Raw genomic sequence first — 18,723 nt, 5'->3', positions numbered from 1 at the left:
ACTGGCGATGGGAAACTTCCGACGACCGTTTTTCAGTGACCGTTGTCAACCAACTTTCGGCGACCGCTGTCACCAACCTCTAGTCATCGTTTTCTAGCAACCACTATCGGCCATCTTCGACCACCATCCCCGATCATCACCTCTACAGACAAATTCTTTTATTGTAATTTGAAATTAATAAAAACACTTATAGTATATAACAAATCAAACAAACTTTTACATAAAAACACTTTTAAAAAATTGTTGCCAAACACACATACATTTTTATTTTAAAGATTTTTTTATCAAAAGTATTTAAATGAAAATACATTTTTGAAAAACGTTTTTCCTAAGCCATTCCAAACAGGCCTACATCTAGAGAATTTACGTAGTATTGAAGAAAAAAATAAATGAAGAAAATATTATTTAAATTTATATAGTATAAAATACATTTTTGAAAAACGCTTTTTCCTAAGTCATTCCAAACAGGCCTATATCTAGAGAATTTACGTATTATTGAAGAAAAAGATAAATGAAGAAAATATTATTTAAATTTATATAGTATTTATTTATGAGGATACAAATTCAAATCTTCGAATTTTTCATCTCCTTGAGGGATTTTAATTAAGAGGACATTACAATTTCTTAAAAATAAAACATCAGTTTATTAATCATATCTTCATCAGACATTTTCATAAAATTGAGAAATTAACATAAATATTTTAATCTTCGACAAACACCTTATACCTTATCACACATTAATGCAAATAAGCATCTCTATCTCACAACTTCAACAATCGAGCAGGTTTAGCAATTTTCTAACTCACCAACAAAAATAAGCATATTTTTCGCCCAATTTCAACAATAATGCGAATTCTTTTTTTTTTTTCCCCCACTAAGGAGTTGTTTGATAGCCCACTAGAGTTGGATTTAAACCCACCCGGTGTTTGATGTTCGTTTAAAAGAAAACGATAGGTTATAAACCCACCGTTTTAACCTACCACTTTCCCTCCCGTTTCACACAACTTTTTCTAGACATTTTAAATACTCTCCCCATTTTCTCTCTCTCTTCCCCTCGTGCATTTTCATTATTTACCTCTCTCTTCTCATCTTCCCTCTTCTTTCGTTGTTCGGTTTGCCTTCCTTCATCTCGTCTCTTCTTTCTCCCTCTGGCTTGTATGAGTTGTATTCTTTTCAGACTTCATTCTATATTTGCATTTTCTTGTTTCACTTTGATCAAAGTCAAGTTATTGATGTAATAAGCCATTATAATATAATGGATATTTTTTTCGTATCTTTGTTGCACATACCCCGTACTTTCGGGATTTTTCATTAGGTACACCTAACGGTGTTTCGGCATTGGTACTCTCTTCCTTTGAACATCAGTATCCTTTTACTGAGATAACTATGAATGCTAGTGGAATCGAGCAGAATGTTCTGAGTTGACATCTTGGTTGACAATAAAGCAGGGAATTATTAGATGGGTTCTCAGGGTACAATCAAATAAAGATGGCGCCAGAAACGACCTTCTCAAAGATTTGATGGAATGGTCCCAAGAGCGCTTATGTCATATGGGAACTCATGGTTGGAAACAATCCGATGCATTTCTCTTCTTCGATTTTCTTTGTGTAGCTATTTCTTTTAGATCTTGTAGATATGAACGATTTTTTTGGTAGTTCTAACTATTTTTTTGGTAGATCTAACTTTTTTTCTTGTAGATCTCGCTATTTTTTTTTTTGGTAGATGATCTAAATAGTTTTCTGTAGTAGATATGAACAATTTCTTGTAAATTTAACTTTTTTTTTTTGTTTAGATCTGAAATATTTTTGAATACTTGGTTTCTAGCTTAGGATTTGTATGTTTTTATCTGGTTTTCCTCATATTTTATTCTTCCTTGCACGTTTGATTTTTCAATTATTGTTGGCTCTATACTTCGTCGGATTCACTTTTGTTCTAATTTAGCTTCCCATCATTTTGGACATCTTTTTGACTTGCAAATCTAACTTTTTTTTTTTTTTCTAGATTTGAAATTATTTCAAAAACTTAGTTTCTGGCTTAGGATTTGTAGTTCTCGTCTAGATTCCCTCATATTTTATTCATCCTTGCATCCTTCATTTTTTTATTGTTGGTGACTCTGTACTTTGTTGAGTTCGTTTTGTTCTGATTTAGCTTCCCATCATTTTGGACATTTTTTTACTTACATGTTTATGACTAGGGTTTATTCTTATAATTTGTTCTTCGTATCTTATGATCTTTTTCCATTTCTGGTATGTCATTACAACCAAGTCCCTGTTATTCTTTTTTCCATTTATATCGTAATAACTTCTTCATCTCTATTCTTTCTTCCCCTGCTTACATGTGTTCTGATTGTCTTTGTCTTCCCTACTTTTTTTCTAGATTGCCTCTTGCCGCTTCGATAATAAACCACGTGTCCTTCCTTTGTCCATTTTTCTGCTTTTCCATCAAACTTGGACAACGAGTAAGTTCTTGGTAAGGGATACCGACCATGTTATTGGAGCTTGGTGGGGGTCCAATCCACCCCACAACAGGTTCGTTTTCTATCTTTTTTTTTTCATAAGATTGATGATGATTTGTTATAAAATTTTGCACTCTAATTTTTTAGTATGATTTCTGATTTTATTTTTTTTCATTTTGATATTTAGATTAAAAACTTTTACATCACTGTTTTTTCTTATGTTGTGTGGATTGCTTTGTAATTACTTTCTCCGTACGTAGTCAGTTTTTTTTTTTTAATGTTTTTCGTCTAATTAATGGATATTTTTTTATCCATTGAAAGTGTTTCAGTATTCAACTAAATCCAGTTTTCGTACACTTAAGTTGAACTTAAATTTTACAACTATTGCAACTGTTTATTTTGTTTGTTTGGAGTTGAATTTGTTCCAATGAAATATCTATACCAAATCCTGAGGCCCTTTAATCTTTATTCTTATGTCCATTTATGTCTGAGATATTATGTTGTAATTATGTTTACTTTCAACAGATTTATTTTATGATCAACTACCTAAAATTAATATTGAACTAACCATTACTTACTTTATTTGTGTTTGAGTTGACTTTCTTTATTATGAGTTTAATGAATTTACTGTTTGAACTTATTGAGGTTAGATGCACTTAAGTGCACCTAACTCTCCTCAACAACCATTCTTATTGTATCTTTTACTTATACTCGAATTCCTCCTCATATTTTTTAGACTTCTCCACAGCCTTCTCTGATACACTATTTGATGGATCTCATACCTAGAGTTCCATGAATGGGCTTAAATCGCTCTGATTTCACAGTGACCGGAACATAAATAATATACATTCCATACTAACAGTTATGCATATTAATCTCATCAACGACATGCTCAGAATACAATAAAACATAGAGAAAAGGGGTTCATACCAGAGGAAGACTGTCTTCGTATGTGTGAATCCACAGCAGCGGAAAACTCCCACTGATCTACCAGCACCTGGCGATCTGTCGACTGTTACTGGATCATCTGAACGTACACGAACAAGGCCGCGGGGACAACACCACCACAAGGGAAACCCGAGTATCCTCGGTTTCAAAAACCCAAAGAGTGGGCTCTGGTGAGTTTGGTAGAAGACGGAGGAGAAGACTTCGTGTAGACGATAAGCGCGGGCGAGAAGAACTTTTCTATCGTATAGTAGAGACGCTTATCGTATAGTAGAACTACACGATCGTTTAGGAAAAATTGAATGATCGTTTAGGACAGAAGTATACGATCGTTTAGAGAATGCATAAACTAGACGATCGTTTAAACGAATGAGATTCTATCGTATAGGCTCTCACGATCGCTCTTTCACGGTTTCTTTTTGGGCGCGGGTGAAGAGAATGCACGACTGAAAAATGTACTCAAAATGAAAACGATTTTCAAACTTTAACCCGTTGGTTATCTTAACCTTCGCAGCCTCATCTTCCCACGTTCAAACGTGAATTAATTGGTTAATTATTAAATAATTAATCAATTAATTTAATTAATAAATATAATCATATATATTTATATCCTATAATTTTATATCATATATCTACTATAGTATTTTTCCTCTACTTGATATAAGTCATATTTATATCTAATTTCCTCCAAAATAATGTATCTCATACATTTAGCCAATTAAATCATATATAATTAACCAGTCCAATTATATCATATATAATTGAACTTTCTTTTGTCAATTTGAACATTTCAAATTAACCCAAACACTGGTTCTCGACTTTATCCAAGCTGCCCAGGTGACCTAATGGAACTGTGGCTCAAAGCTCCAACGGTACGTGAATAGCTGACTAAACTCTTTAGCCACGAGATTTACCATCCATTAGCTGTTAGTGATTCCACTCAAGACAAACAGTTGAACTCTTCTTACCACAGATATATTTTTGTGTCCATTGGATATAACCAATCATGAGTACGATGACACTTCACAGATGCTTGTAAGTACAGTTGGGCCAATTTATCATTTTGCCTCTGTAGTTACATTTCACTCCTTAAGTACCACTGATTCCTCTAATGAACAATACAACATAGTCCAACTATGTGTGAACACCTCTCGGGCCAAGAGAAGATGTGTGGCGCCACATCGTTCAAGCCCCGGAATCAGCCCTTAAGGGAGCCATCTATCTACTTACCCCTACCTCGGGGAAGGAGTGAATTTCATCTTGTGTAGTTGAGTTACCAGCTCCTAAATCAGACGAATCCCCAAAATGGTAGTTTGAATCGGCGACTTGGCCACTCACACCCATATAAATCAAAAGACTGTCCTCAATGGTAGAGTTCCCAACTCACTCAGGATTGAGGTCATGTTACCTATGGTCATCCTAGTGAAGTGAAATCTCTGTCATGAACGGTGTTATATAACGAGACATTAGCACTTCGTGGTCAGGTCTTATACAAACTCTTTGTATAGGACGCCTCCGCTCGAATGTCCCCAACACGAATGATCAAGATCAGATCATCTGTGACAAGTCACAACACTTGTGATCATTCCACAAAGCGGGCCGGGTCCGTAGCATTAACAGGATAAGGTTTCCCTCCTATATCCATATACTACAGACCATTTTGGTTATCACTCAAGACATGATCCACTTGTATGTCACCACATACATGCTTGAGTCACATACAGATAACCAGAGATTTTATGTTTATTGGTTTGTGGTAAAGCAAATAAAACAAATAACCGAGCAAAACAACAAGATGTGAAGTAAATATCATATATTAACAATCACAGGTGTTCATATATACTGTTTACAAACTACAGGACACGAGACTTTAGGGCATCAACCCCAACACTGTTTTGGTACGTCTCTGCTCTAACTTTTTTTTTTTTTTTCAAGTTTTCCTTAAACCGTTTTTACATTCTCATATGTGTGGTTTGGCTGTTGCAATATATTATGTTTCTTTCTTCTACCTCTGACTTCAACTTTATTCTATTCATATAAGGTAGCTAGCAAATGAAAGATTTCCCTACACAAGGTATGATTCCTTCCTTCCTTGTATTCTAAGTAAAATCTGTCATTAACGTTTTCAAGTTTTTGTTAGGCAACGTCTATTTTCTGCCCCCTTACGTGTGGAATGTCTCGAATACCATTCACTCCAAACATAATCAAAAGGTATGTTCTAGTATATTTTATTTCTACTTTAGTCGTACTGACCTACTCTTTGGTGTAACCATACTTATGATAGAGATACAAATATGATAGCAGAAGCTAATTGGACCAAAAACACTCTAATTACATCAATTTCAAGGAACAAGCATGAAAGCACAAAAAAACCATTTAGGGTTCTTTAAGTTACCTGTGAAGAATCCTTTGAAGGAAATCAAACACGAGGATTTCTATGAGCAGCGGAAGGGATCGTTCCAAATTCCATTCAGATTAAACACAAACAATTACAGTTTTAAAACGGAAACTAACAGGTTATGTATAAATAGAAGTTACAACATGCTATAAGAGAATTAAGTGATAGAGTATGCGTACCTTTGAAGAACCATTCTTCAAGAATCCCTCGATCAGTCCAAAGCGTCCAACAATACACTCGAACGCAACAACCAGTACAGCCAACGAACATGAACACAACGAACACAACCAACAGCTCCTTGAACCCAATCGAGTCCAACTCGATTCACGAACAAAGTGAGGATACCACCACAATGGTTACCTTGGTATTCTCGGTATGAGAATCCAGAAATTGTGGGTTCTGTATGATCTCTGCTTAAGGAAGAGACTGGAGTTCTACGATCGAGTAGACAATCGAACAAGTAGAAGATAAGAACACAGTCTATCGCATAGACGATGTGCTCGTTTAGTAAATGACAGCCTATCGTATAAACTTAGCCACTCGACCGTGTAGCAGCAATCAATTGAATGACTATCGTATAGTCAACTCTACATGATTGTTTAGTCTCTTAACAGTTATCACTTAGTAAAACTCTTTTACTTGATAGCTTGTTACCGTGAGTACTTTCCGAATAAAGCAACTTCTAAATTTAGGAAAACAATTTTCCTTTTATCTCACGATTACCATAAAACTTCCAATAACCTCCCACTCAATCAGTTATTAGAGAAAAATAATTAATTATCATATAATTAATATATTATAAATAAATATGATAACCAACTTATCATATTATATCTATAACCTATAGTTTTAATATTTCATCTCATGAAACATATAAACCATAGTTCTTTTTCTATTTTATGGTACTTGATATAAATCATATTTATATCTATTCCTCCAAATAATGTATCTCATACATCACATAAATTATATCACATATAATTGAATTTCCTCTTGTTAATTTGAACACTTCAAACTAACCCCAAAATCTGATTCTCAACGTAAATTCATTGAGCTACCAAGAGGACCTTATGGACCTGTAGCTTGAAGCTCCAACAGTATGTGAATAACTGACTAAACTCTTTAGTCATGAGATCCACCATCCGTTAACTGTCGGGCACTCCACTAAAGATCGATAACTGCACTTTTCTCACTACAGATATATTTCTATGTCTATAATAACCAATCAACGGTGCGATAACCCTTCATAAATCGCTCGTAAGTACAGTTGGGCCAATTTACCGTTTTGCACCTGTAGTTACATCTAACTCCTTAAGTACCATTGATTCCTCTAATGAACATAAGTCATAGTCCTACTATGACTGAGTACTCTCTTCTAAATAGAGGATGTGACCACTATGTTCAAGACCCGGAATCAGCCCTTAAAGGAGCAATCTATCTACTTACCCCTACTTCGGGGAAGGAGTGAATTTCATCTTGTGTAACTGAGTTCCCAGCTGCCAAATCAGGCAAATCCCCAAAAAGGTAGATTTGTTGAGTTGGCAATCTGGCCACTCTCACCCATACTAATCAAAGGACCGCCCTCATAGGCAAAAGTTCACAAAACACTCAAGATTAAGGTCATGTCACCTATGGTCGTTTTATTGAGATGTAAGTCTCAATTATCAATGGTGTTATATAAAGAGACAAATCATCTCGTGGTCCGGTCTTATACAAACTCTTTGTATAGAACACACCCGCTCACATATCTCCACATGAATAGTCAGGATCAGATCATTTGTAGTAGTACAACACTTGTAAACATCTACAAAGCGAATCGTATCCGTAGTGTCACCAGGATAAGGTATCCATCCTTTATCCTTATACTACAGACCTTTTAGGTTATTACTTAAGACATGATCCACTAGTATATCTCATATACATGCTTAAGTTTACATAAAATAACCATGGATCTTAGTTTATTAGATATGAGTAAATTCAAATAAAATAAGTCTTATTTTATTAATAACAATGTGTACAAACTACAAGATTTCAGGAGAATTAGGACACTAATCCCAACATCCTTCAAATTTGGTTGCAATCGCGGTTGAATCTCCTCTCCTTTGGCTTCAAGATTACCACTTGATCTTCCCTACTATCCTCTATGCCTTTAGATTGAATGGTGGAATCCAAAGTGAGGTTGAATTTAGAGAGAAATTGGAGAAATTTTCAGCTTTGGTGTAAAATTGAAAAGAGAACTATTCTCTCTCAATTTCTCAAATGCATCAATCATAATTTTCAACAAAATTGATTCATTTTATTCATCAATAATATGCAATTCAATTACAAGAGAAATTGACACCTCAACCTTAATAATTTGGTGGAATTGTGAATATTGAAAGTGGGAAAAACCACTTAATATTTTTCATTATTTTTTAAAAAGAATTTTCATTAAAATTCTATTTCCAATTTTGGAATCTAGTTTTAAAATTAAAAAGAAAAAACATTTTTACAAAATATTAATTCAATAATTAATATTTAATTAATTTTAAACAAAATCAATTCTAATACTTTATTTGAAGTATAATTAATTCTAACTAATTAATTAAACAATTTTAATATCAAATATCAAATTAATTAAACATCAATTCCTCAAACATGAATTCATATTCATTATTTAATATTTAAATCATATTTAAATATTTAAAATTCTCCAAATCGTTTAATTATCTCATATATAATTAATAATTCACTTAATTTGGATTTGAACCTTTTCAGATTTTCTCATCACACTATTCTAAGGTTTAATCTGAGTTAGTAGGGGGATCTAATGAACCTACAGATCATGAGCTCTAATGATTCGAGATCAATTAGCTAAACCATTTTAATCAAATTAACCAACATTCGTTAACTATGGGTTACTCTACTAAAGCCCATAAGGTACACTACCCTTACTGTAGATATATTTATGTCCATCTGAATTAACCAAGATCAATAAGTTGATCCTTCACAGGTTGTTTGTAATTATAGTTGGATCAAAATTATCGTTTTACCTTATAATACGTCTTGCTTCTTAGGTCTCTATTGATTCACTAATGAACAATTGATTTATGGTTCTACCAATAAATCGAGTCCCTCTTAATCATAGAGGAGGTGTGGTCTCTTGTTGAAGACTAGAAGTCAGTACTTAAGGGAACAACCTATCTGCTATCCCTGAAAGCGGGTAGGAATGAATTCCATCTTGTAGGACTATGTCCCCAACTATTTACCCAGTATTACCCCTAAATTGGGAGGCTTATTGAGTGGCGAAGTTGAACCACTTTCACCATTGTAGATTAAAGGATAATCCTGAAGAAACAGGAGTTCATAGTAAGCTTAGGATTGAGATCAAGTTACCTTAGGTCATCTAGTTGAAATAGTCAGTTTTAACAGTAAACGGTGTTATAAAGAAAAGTAACTATTTCGTGGTCCAGTTTTATGCAAACATCTTTTGCATAGGATGCCCCACTCGCATGTTCTACATGAACGATTTCAGGATCACATTGTTTGTATCAAATACAAAGCGGGCCGCATCTATAGTGTCCCCAAGATAAGGTACCCAACTTTATCCTTGTACTTATAGACCGATTTGGCTATATACTCAAACTTGATCCTTTTTTGTGTCTTTACATAAAGTTCAAGTATTCATGCTATAGTCAGGGGTTCATTTAGTTTATTAGATTTAGGCTAGATACAAGTGCAATTTACATGTTCAATAACAACTTTGTTGAATAAAACCTCAATAACAACTTTATTGCAAAATAGAATAAGTTTAAAGATTACAAACTGCAAGTTTTAGAATATACAACCCAACAACTTATTTTTCTTCCATGTAGGGCCCAAACTAATCGAATATACATTTCATAACTAGTTTGAGGTTCGTAAGTTTTACGTTCGGAGTAATATTTGTTTTAGTCTACTCTTTGTTGTTTGGCCTGGTGAACATTTGTAATTGCAATGTGGTTTTATATTTTTTCACTTGTATATTGACATTGTAGGGGACTTTTTTCTTGGTGGACTTTGATTTGTTGTAAATCGTTTGACATTCGTTTTAAGCTTCAATTTAGAATTCCATCTATAAATTTAAATTGGTTCAATTTTTATTTTGCATACACTTTTTTGTTAAATTAAAAAGAAAATTGAAAATGGGAATAGAGTAAAAATATATATATATATATATATTTAAAAATAAAAAGAATAACTATAAATACATAAAATTAGTCTTTCTTTAAAATAGTTGTATTATAAATACAGAAAATAAAAAGAAAATATTCCCTCTCTTTTTTTAACTTTTCCAATGTAATAAATCTTTATAAAAATATTGTAAAAATATTGTAATCAAGACAAATTCTGAATGAAAGTTCCATGAAGTATTTTCTAATATGACATAAATTCCAGGACAAAGAAACTATAAGCATAGGAACGAAAGTTAGCACATTTTCAGCATCATAAGCATAGGAACAAGCATAGGAACGAAAGTTAGTACCTTTTGAACATCATAAGCATATGAATAAAATGAAAAAAATGTCTTAAAATTGCTTTTAACAAAAATCAAATTTTCAATAATTATTTTCTAAATATCACCACGTTGTAGATTAAAACTTTAAGTATGAGATAAAAAAGATCATCTTTTAGAATTGATGTTGGCTAGATCTAGAATTTTCATATATATATATATATATATATTTATTTATTTATATATTTCACTCTTTAACCTTTTTTTTTCAATATTTTAATCATCAAATTTTCACTAAAACCATATTGACTAATTTATTTTATAATATGAAAGTATTGTCTTTTTTTTAATATCATTTTTCAAACTTTTTATGCATGGCATTTCTAGATGATATTTATTTTATTAATTACATAAACTCTTTATGTTTTTTTTTAATAATTTTTTTTTCAAACTCTTTATGTAGACATTTTTAGATAATATTTATTTTATTAGTTACACAATTTAAGCATTTATTGAAACTTTAGAGTATGCTTAAATTGTAGGCTAATATGTTCTCAACTATTGTAATATATCTTAGAAAACCCAATGATCTCAACTATTATAATATTTATCTAGACTTGTTTCGATTTTACGTAAATATACTTATAATTTGTCAACTAGAATATCTAGTTGCACAATTTAGGACACATGTAAGTAGTAAAGGGTTGCATGAGAACCCTTAAACCATAACCATTAGAACTCCTGAATTCTAACTCCCAAAAAAACCTCTTTAACTCAACGCTTATCACTGGTACCGACTACCCCTATTTTGAAAATATAGGTAGTTGGGAAAACACAAATTCTATGTGTATTCATGAATGAACTCTTATACAAGAGTATCTCTGAGCAGAAGCGGATATTTCCAAAAGCATTGTGACAGAATAACCACATTTACATTCACACAAACAGATATGCATCAAACGGCTAAATTACCAGCATGCTTGGAGATAAATAAACACGATAACAAAGAAACTTACCAGTTGAAGACTTTCTTCTCGGAAAAGCTCATTCTCTCCAAGTGAACAGACTCCTCGCGCTCTCGTTAGAACAACAAGATTTCGTTCAACAACACCCGATCGTCTACCACGAATGGACTCCACATGAACAGACGAATAAGATGGGGACGACACCACCACTTGGAACCCTTAGTATTCTTGGATTAAGAATCCAAAGAGTTGACTTTGTTCGGATTTGGTAGAGAGGAGGAGAAAAAGAGATTGTATACAACGATCAAGCAAGTGGGAGAAAGCATCGTCTATCGTACAGACAGGGTGCTTGATCGTTTAGGAAAAGTACACGATCATGTAAGAAAAGCTAAACGATCGTCATACGATCGTTTAGTAAAGCTCGGGCGCTAAGTGATCGTTTAGGAAAAGGCAAGCAATCGTTTAGTAAGTAGCGCGTGCGGGTGTAAGCGATCGTCTAGCAAAAGTGAGTTATTGTATAGGCTCTCAATTCACTAAGCGATGGGCAAAACACTTCGTGCGCAAAAATCAGCGCGTTCTTTCGATATCTCCGCAAAATGAAAACAATTTTCATTTTATTCTTCAGTTACGAAAACTGAATGGAATTCCCTACTAACGCACGATTATGGAGAAAACGATGGCCAATTATCCCATAATTGTCAAATTAATAAATAATAAATATAATCATATTATATTCATAACCTATAGTTTGATATCATATATCAACCATAGTGTTTTCTCCTCCATTAGATATAAATCATATTTATATCCAATTTCCTCCAAATTAATGTATCTCATATATAAATTCAATCATATCATATATAATTAACCAGTTCAATTATATCATATATAATCAAACTCTCTCTTATCAATTTGAACATTTCAAACTAACCCAAAAAACTGATTCCCAACTTGAATCTAAGCTACCAAAAGGACCTTATGAACCTATGGCTCGAAGCTCCAACGGTATGTGAACAGCTGACTAAATTCTTTAGCCACAAGATCCACCATCCGTTAACTGCCAGGCATTCTACTAAAGACCGACAGCTGAACTCTCTTTACCATAGATATATTTTTGTGTCCATCGGATATTACCAATCATTAATACGATAACCCTTCATAGATGCTCGTAGTCGTAAGTACAACTAGGCCAATTTACCATTTTGCCCCTATAGTTACATCTTTCTCCTTAAGTACTACTGATCCCTCTAATGAACAATACTACTATGTGTGAACACCTTTCAGGCCATAAGAAAGTGTGTGGTGCCACATCATTCAAGCCTCGGGATCAGCCCTTAAGGGAGCAATCTATCTACTTACCCTTGCTTCGGGGAAGGAATGAATTCCATCTTGTGTAGTTGAGTTTCCAGCTCCCAAATCAGACAAATCCCCAAAGTGGTAGGTTTGAGTCGGCGACCTGGTCACTCGCACCTAGAGATGTCCACGGGACGAGGCAGAGACGGGAAAGCCTTCCCCGTCCCCGCCCTCGCCCCCCTATTCCATTCCCTGTCCCCGCGAATTTCTCCGCGGGGAACGGGGCAGGGATTCCGCAAGGAAAAATTTTCCACTTTTATTTTTCTCTAACATTTTTTTTTAATTTCAATTAAATATATATATATATATTTATAATTCTTTAAACATTTTCAATGGAATTTTCATTTAAATAAAATATCATCAATTTTACTAATTAAAACAATAATACACATGCAATTTAAAAAATATAATTAAAATGCTAAAGTCTCATAATTTGTAAAAATTAAAATTCAACTATTAGAAATCTTATTTTAAATATTACAACATCTAAAGAATTAAAGTAATAAAAATCTTGAACTTAAATAATTAAAACATCCATAATTACTTAATAAAATCTACAATATTAATATGAATATATATATATATATTAAAATTTTTAATTTATATACAAAGTCGGGGCGGGGAAATGGGGCAGGGTCGGGGTCGGGGCTGCTCCGAATTGTAAATGGGAAAAAAATTCCCCACTCCCTCCCCCATTCCCCGTGTATTGGGGCAGGTCCCCGCAAGGCCTCGACCCCGTGGATTTTTTGGACATCTCTACTTGCACGTATGCAAAATCAAAGGACCACTATCAAAGGCATGAGTTCCCAACTCACTCATGATTAAGGTCATGTTACCTATGGTCATTCTAGTGAAGTGAAGTCTCTGTCATGAACGACATTATATAATGAGACGTTAACACTTCGTGGTCAGGTCTTATACAAACTCTTTGTATAGGGCACCCCAGCTTGCATGTCCCTGCACGAATGATCAAGATCAGACTATCTGTGACAAGTCACAATACTTGTAACTATTCCACAAAGTGGGCCGCATCCGTAGCGTTACCAGGATAAGGTTTCCCTTCTATATCCATATAATAAAAACTATTTTGGTTATCACTTGATATATGATTCACTTGTATGTCATCACATACATGCTTAACTTACATAATGACAACTAGAGATTTTAATTTATTGGTTTGTGGTAAAGCAAATAAAACATCCAATGTGCAAAGTCAAGTAGTGAAGAAAATATCATATATTATACATCACAAGCATTCATACAAAATATGTTTACAAACTACAAGACACGATACTTTAGGACATCATCCCCAACAATTCACTAGTCGTAACCCAAGGATCTACTATCCTGGCACAAATGTCATCGTCAAGTTAGTGAGTACAAGAGAACATTACACAAGTCGTATAAAACATTTGATGAAGTAGAGCATGTGTACATGTCATATTATACAATGCACGCTGGACTAGTTATGGTTGCCTTTAATGGACCAGTTAATAAACAATGCATAGGACAATGTAGTATAACTATTACAACTGTAATAGGCTTCATTTGTAGAATGATTGTAATGTATACTTGGCTCGAGATAGTAGCACATGGGTGATTTACTCAGTTGTCAAGACTTGTCAATTTGTAACTAAACCTAAGTTCATTAATTCTAAGTACAATTCATCCTTTTAGGATTTACATACTTCCCCCCTGTCTTAGTGAGATGGAGATTGTTGGAAGTCTCTTTTGGTGGAGCCTGGTTGGAAGTCCGATAATGGGACATTTCGATTGGGATATCTACAATACTTGTAGATATCTACAATCCTCAGACAGGAATACTCTACCCAGATAATGAATAAACCCAACTGTCTGAGGATGTAATGAAAAAAGATCAAGTAGATATGTCCATGGGGAGAGCAAGTGTACCAAATCTCTCCAAAGGCAGAGTCAATGTATCAACGGAGTCATCCAGAGGGAGTAAGAGGAAACGATTGATATTCTAGAATGAAATGATCGACATCATACGATCAACTATTGATATGCAGTCAATGCACATGGGCGGACTCGTTGCATGGCAAATCGAGAAATATGAGCTAGAATTTGGACGTCAGAATGAGGTAGTTCAAGCCATATTCGATATTGAAGGGCTGGCTAAGGATGATAGATGCGACCTAATTGATATAATTGATATAGACATACAAGAGACAAACCTCTTCCTCGTTGTACCGGAAGAGAAATGACTACGATATTACATATACCTACTTACTCAGGCCCACTAGGCTGACCACCTAATATTTCAATCCAAAAACATATATTTTGTCTTTTTTTTTTGAACGGCCACATGTTCGGTCGTTTGATATAATTTGTGTGACGTTTAGAGAATGTAATCGTACTATACTATCACATTCTCACCATCATTATGAAATGAAAGATCGACATATATGATCCATATTATATAAACATAATCTGTTGAGTTATCCAGTTATTCAACGTTTATGTATACAAGTTAATTTTTTTTTTTATAACAATGTTAAATTAGCAAAATTAAATATACATACATATAATATACCAATTCATAAGTAATCGAGTTGCAATATGACATGTATTTTGGTGGCATGTTTTACAGATTGAAGAAAATTAGAATTTTTACAGTTTTTGAAAAGACGTTGAAAAGAATCTGTTATGTTTTACAAATTGAAAAAGAATAGAGTTTTTCCATTTTATGTCATAAAAGGGTTGAGAATATAGGTGTATATTTGAAAATTAATCCACAATAGCAAAACAAAAAAAAAAAAAAGAAAAAAAAAGAAAAAAAAGAAAAAAAAAGAATCAATCTCATTTATAAAAATTATATCAGATACTCAAACTCAACTCAACTCAACTCTGCATCCAAACATAGACTTTCAAACTTAACTCAACTCAATTCAGCACTACAGACAATAATTATTAACTCAATTCAACTTTACACAACAAACACAAATAATTTAATTTTTCAGATAATTTAACTTTCAAAATAATAATTACTAATTCAACTTCAACTCAATTTTCTGCTTTTATTTCCAATTGACAAAAAAAAAAAAAAAAAAAAAAAAAAGCCTAAGGTTGGGAGGGAGAGAGTAACCAATAGCCAAAAGGTTCTAGCAATTTTCCAAAAAGATTTAAAATAGAAACGGGAGTAGAGAATCGATAACTTGGTTCACCAACTCAAGCGTCCCCATTTGGAGTCTATTCTCAAGAAAGGAAAAGACAGTGACAAACAAACACGTACTTACCATCTTCTTCTCTATTCTTCCAGCGGCGTTTAGGGCTTTCATTTCCATTTCTGCAGATCCTCTCTCCTCGTTCGTAAGATCCCTCTCTCTCTCTCTCCATTTCTTTTCATTATCGTCTTTCTTCGATCCTTTCTGTTTACGATTGTCCTTTTCACTGTTTCTGTAAGTTTTCTTTTCGATTTTCTTGTTATTCACTGTTTATTTTTGTGGATCGTTGGATGATTCTTACGGTTTATGTTGTATTTGTTTTGGTTGAATAGTGGATCAAGCTTTTCGGCTTTTACATACTGTTGATTTCTGATGATTTGTTTGTTTGTTTATTTGTTTATTCGTTTATTGCACCTATTGTGTTGGAATCTCTGCTGATGAATGAACGCTTGACATTAGAGAATGTTTGGTTGTTGTTGCTACTATATTCAGGACGATTGATTCTTTTTTCCTTATTTTCTGGAAGCCTGATGGTTCTGTTATCATTTTATCGCGTTGCATGCTAGATAATTTGTTTAGTTCTTCTTTCCATTCCAAATGAAGAGTTGCTGGTGATTTTGTAAAAGTTGTTCTGTTTGCTTTGCGGTATGGTGTGGAAATTGTTTAGGATGAGCTTGTTATGGATGTATTGTATGGTGTGGTAACTTCTCTTTGTGTTTGTTGAGCTTGTTATGGATGTATTGTTCTTTTCTTTTTTGAGTTAAGCAATTGCAGGTGGGATTGAACCATCGAGAGATTGGTGTAGTCTTTTCATTTGCTTTACAAAAACAAAAAGCATTTGTCATTATTTCAAAAACTTTGAGGTCTCGTCCTTTTTCTTCCTTCCTTCCTTCCTTCCTTTCTTTCTTTCTTTCTTTCTTTCTTTCTTTTTTTCTTATTTCACTTTTTTGGTATCAAACTATTATAGGTTTACTAACCTCAAACGTACTTTTGCATTACTGGCTCATCAGTTAGACCGACTATAATATGTCTTTCTTATTGTGGTCATGGAATAAACTAAGTTAGTTTTAATGAACTAGATTTTCGTTAAGAATGAAATCGAATCGAAACTTTCCATGTCCAATTCATCATCTGGAACTATCTCCTGTCCTCCAATGTCTTTTTTCATCATTTACTGGTGTTTGCGTGGATGAGCATAGCTGATGAATGTCCGACATCTTGATGCTTCTTATGTCATGAAATATTAGGAAAGATATTTTGCTGGAATGTCTTCATTTTGGAATTATAACATGTATACAATATGTATGGTTTCCAGTGAAGTAGATATTGTTGCTGTGTAATTAATTAGCAATGATCTTCTGTTGTCTAATAGATGGTTGTAAGTTTTCGCTGTTTAAAATCCCTATTTTTATTTCATGGATTTCAGCTATTACTATTCTATTCTGAACATGTTGACTATCAAACTCCCAACATCTTGCCTGATCAAAACTACTACACCAAGGAGATCCAATGCCCTGGTTCAGAGGCCATCTTCTTTGTGTTCTGTTAGGAGCGTATCCCGAGCATTTGGATTGAAGTCTTCTTCATTCAGAGTGTCAGCAATGGCTACTTACAAAGTGAAATTAATCGGACCCAATGGTGAAGAGAATGAGTTTGAGGCCCCTGATGATGCATACATTCTCGACTCAGCTGAGGATGCTGGATTGGATCTACCTTACTCTTGCAGGGCTGGGGCTTGCTCTACTTGTGCTGGTCAAGTAGTTTCTGGGACAGTAGATCAATCAGACGGATCATTCTTGGACGACAAGCAGATGGAGAAGGGGTATGTTCTGACCTGCGTCGCATATCCACAATCCGATTGTGTGATCCAGACGCACAAGGAAGGTGATTTGTACTAATTTCCTTGTTTGTGTGCATTTTGTCAGTTGAATCTGATTGAACTTCAATCATGCTACACTGTTTGTGACTTAGTTTTTGAGGTTGAATGTCTATTGCAATGCAAAAATTGTGCTTAGTACTACTGCGAATTTTAAGTTGCTGGTTTAGCTAAAGGCGAAGTATCGAACATCATTCATGAATAGTGGATATCTGTTTTAGTTTATGGTTAGCTACCAAGAGAAGATGTGAAAGTTCAATACCGACAATGGACGATAGAGGGGGTAATGCGTTGGTTATTATAGTATCAGATTATTAATTGAGTTATAATTGTTTGTGTTTGGGATATAAATTATTTTAGTTCGGGTTATAATAGTGCGTGTTTGAGGATAAAACTATTTTAATTTAGAAAGAAAATAGTAAATACTATAGCATATAATAAAAAAAAATGATGAAGGTAAAATAGTAAAAACTTTAGCAAATAGTAAATATTGGAATAAATGAGGGTTTTGAAATAGTATTGGCTTTTTGACAAAATAAATGATAATTTAATGATAATTGAATTAGTAGTTAACAACAAAATAAATTCTAGCAAATAGTAAATACTGTAATAAAATAAATGAATAATAGAATAATAATGATAATTGAATTAGTAGTTATTAGAATTTTTTCTGTTTGACAATTTGGAATTAAAAATAGGTTTGTGCTTGATGGGATGATAATTACAAATCTTTGCTTTTTTATTCTACTTGATAAAATATTTTTCCATTTTTCCAAATGAATGGAAATTATCAGATGTCTTGTTTCAAATGTTTTTTTTTTAATTTTTAATTATTATATTATTTTAAAGTTACAATCAATCTGCCATTTTTTCGAAGTATTTAAAAACTCGAGAAAATCAAATTATTCCTATCCAACATCACTTCATAAGCTTCAAATACTTATTATAAGTTAGATTAAAGTAGATTTAAGATTTAAGAAGGATGTGAAAATTCTAGCATCGTTGTGATGAAAGGGGAAGAATAATTATTTAGATAGTGAGAGAGAGGGAAAGATTAATCAGGTTTCAGTTT

At 33.4% G+C, this 18,723-nt stretch overlaps 1 protein-coding gene across 3 annotated transcripts; it reads left to right on the top strand.

The window, feature by feature from the left end:
* The first annotated feature begins 15,760 nt into the window (after window positions 1-15,760).
* On the top strand, window positions 15,761-17,795 carry LOC120075109 (ferredoxin, root R-B2-like). 3 transcript variants are annotated; one of them, XM_039028282.2, is made up of 2 exons: window positions 15,761-15,920; window positions 17,202-17,795. In XM_039028282.2, exon 2 carries the CDS (start codon window positions 17,224-17,226, stop codon window positions 17,671-17,673), a length of 450 nt encoding a protein of 149 aa, XP_038884210.1. In that variant the 5' UTR covers window positions 15,761-15,920; window positions 17,202-17,223; the 3' UTR covers window positions 17,674-17,795. The 3 variants fall into 3 exon arrangements, with proteins under 3 accessions (XP_038884210.1, XP_038884211.1, XP_038884212.1); XM_039028283.2 differs by having other exon boundaries at window positions 15,791-16,009; XM_039028284.2 differs by lacking the exon at window positions 15,761-15,920 and adding an exon at window positions 16,543-16,638.
* Window positions 17,796-18,723: the final 928 nt, after the last annotated feature.

This window comes from Benincasa hispida, chromosome 4 (genome assembly GCF_027475165.1).
Source record: "Benincasa hispida cultivar pf3 chromosome 4, pf3_genome.v1.1, whole genome shotgun sequence".
Lineage (NCBI taxonomy): Eukaryota > Viridiplantae > Streptophyta > Magnoliopsida > Cucurbitales > Cucurbitaceae > Benincasa > Benincasa hispida.
This window is presented reverse-complemented; position numbering and strand designations above follow the sequence as displayed.

What these genes read in the sequence shown, in the direction of transcription:
- LOC120075109 (XM_039028282.2), top strand. Translation starts at nt 17,224, where the DNA reads ATGTTGACTATCAAACTCCCAACATCTTGCCTGATCAAAACTACTACA.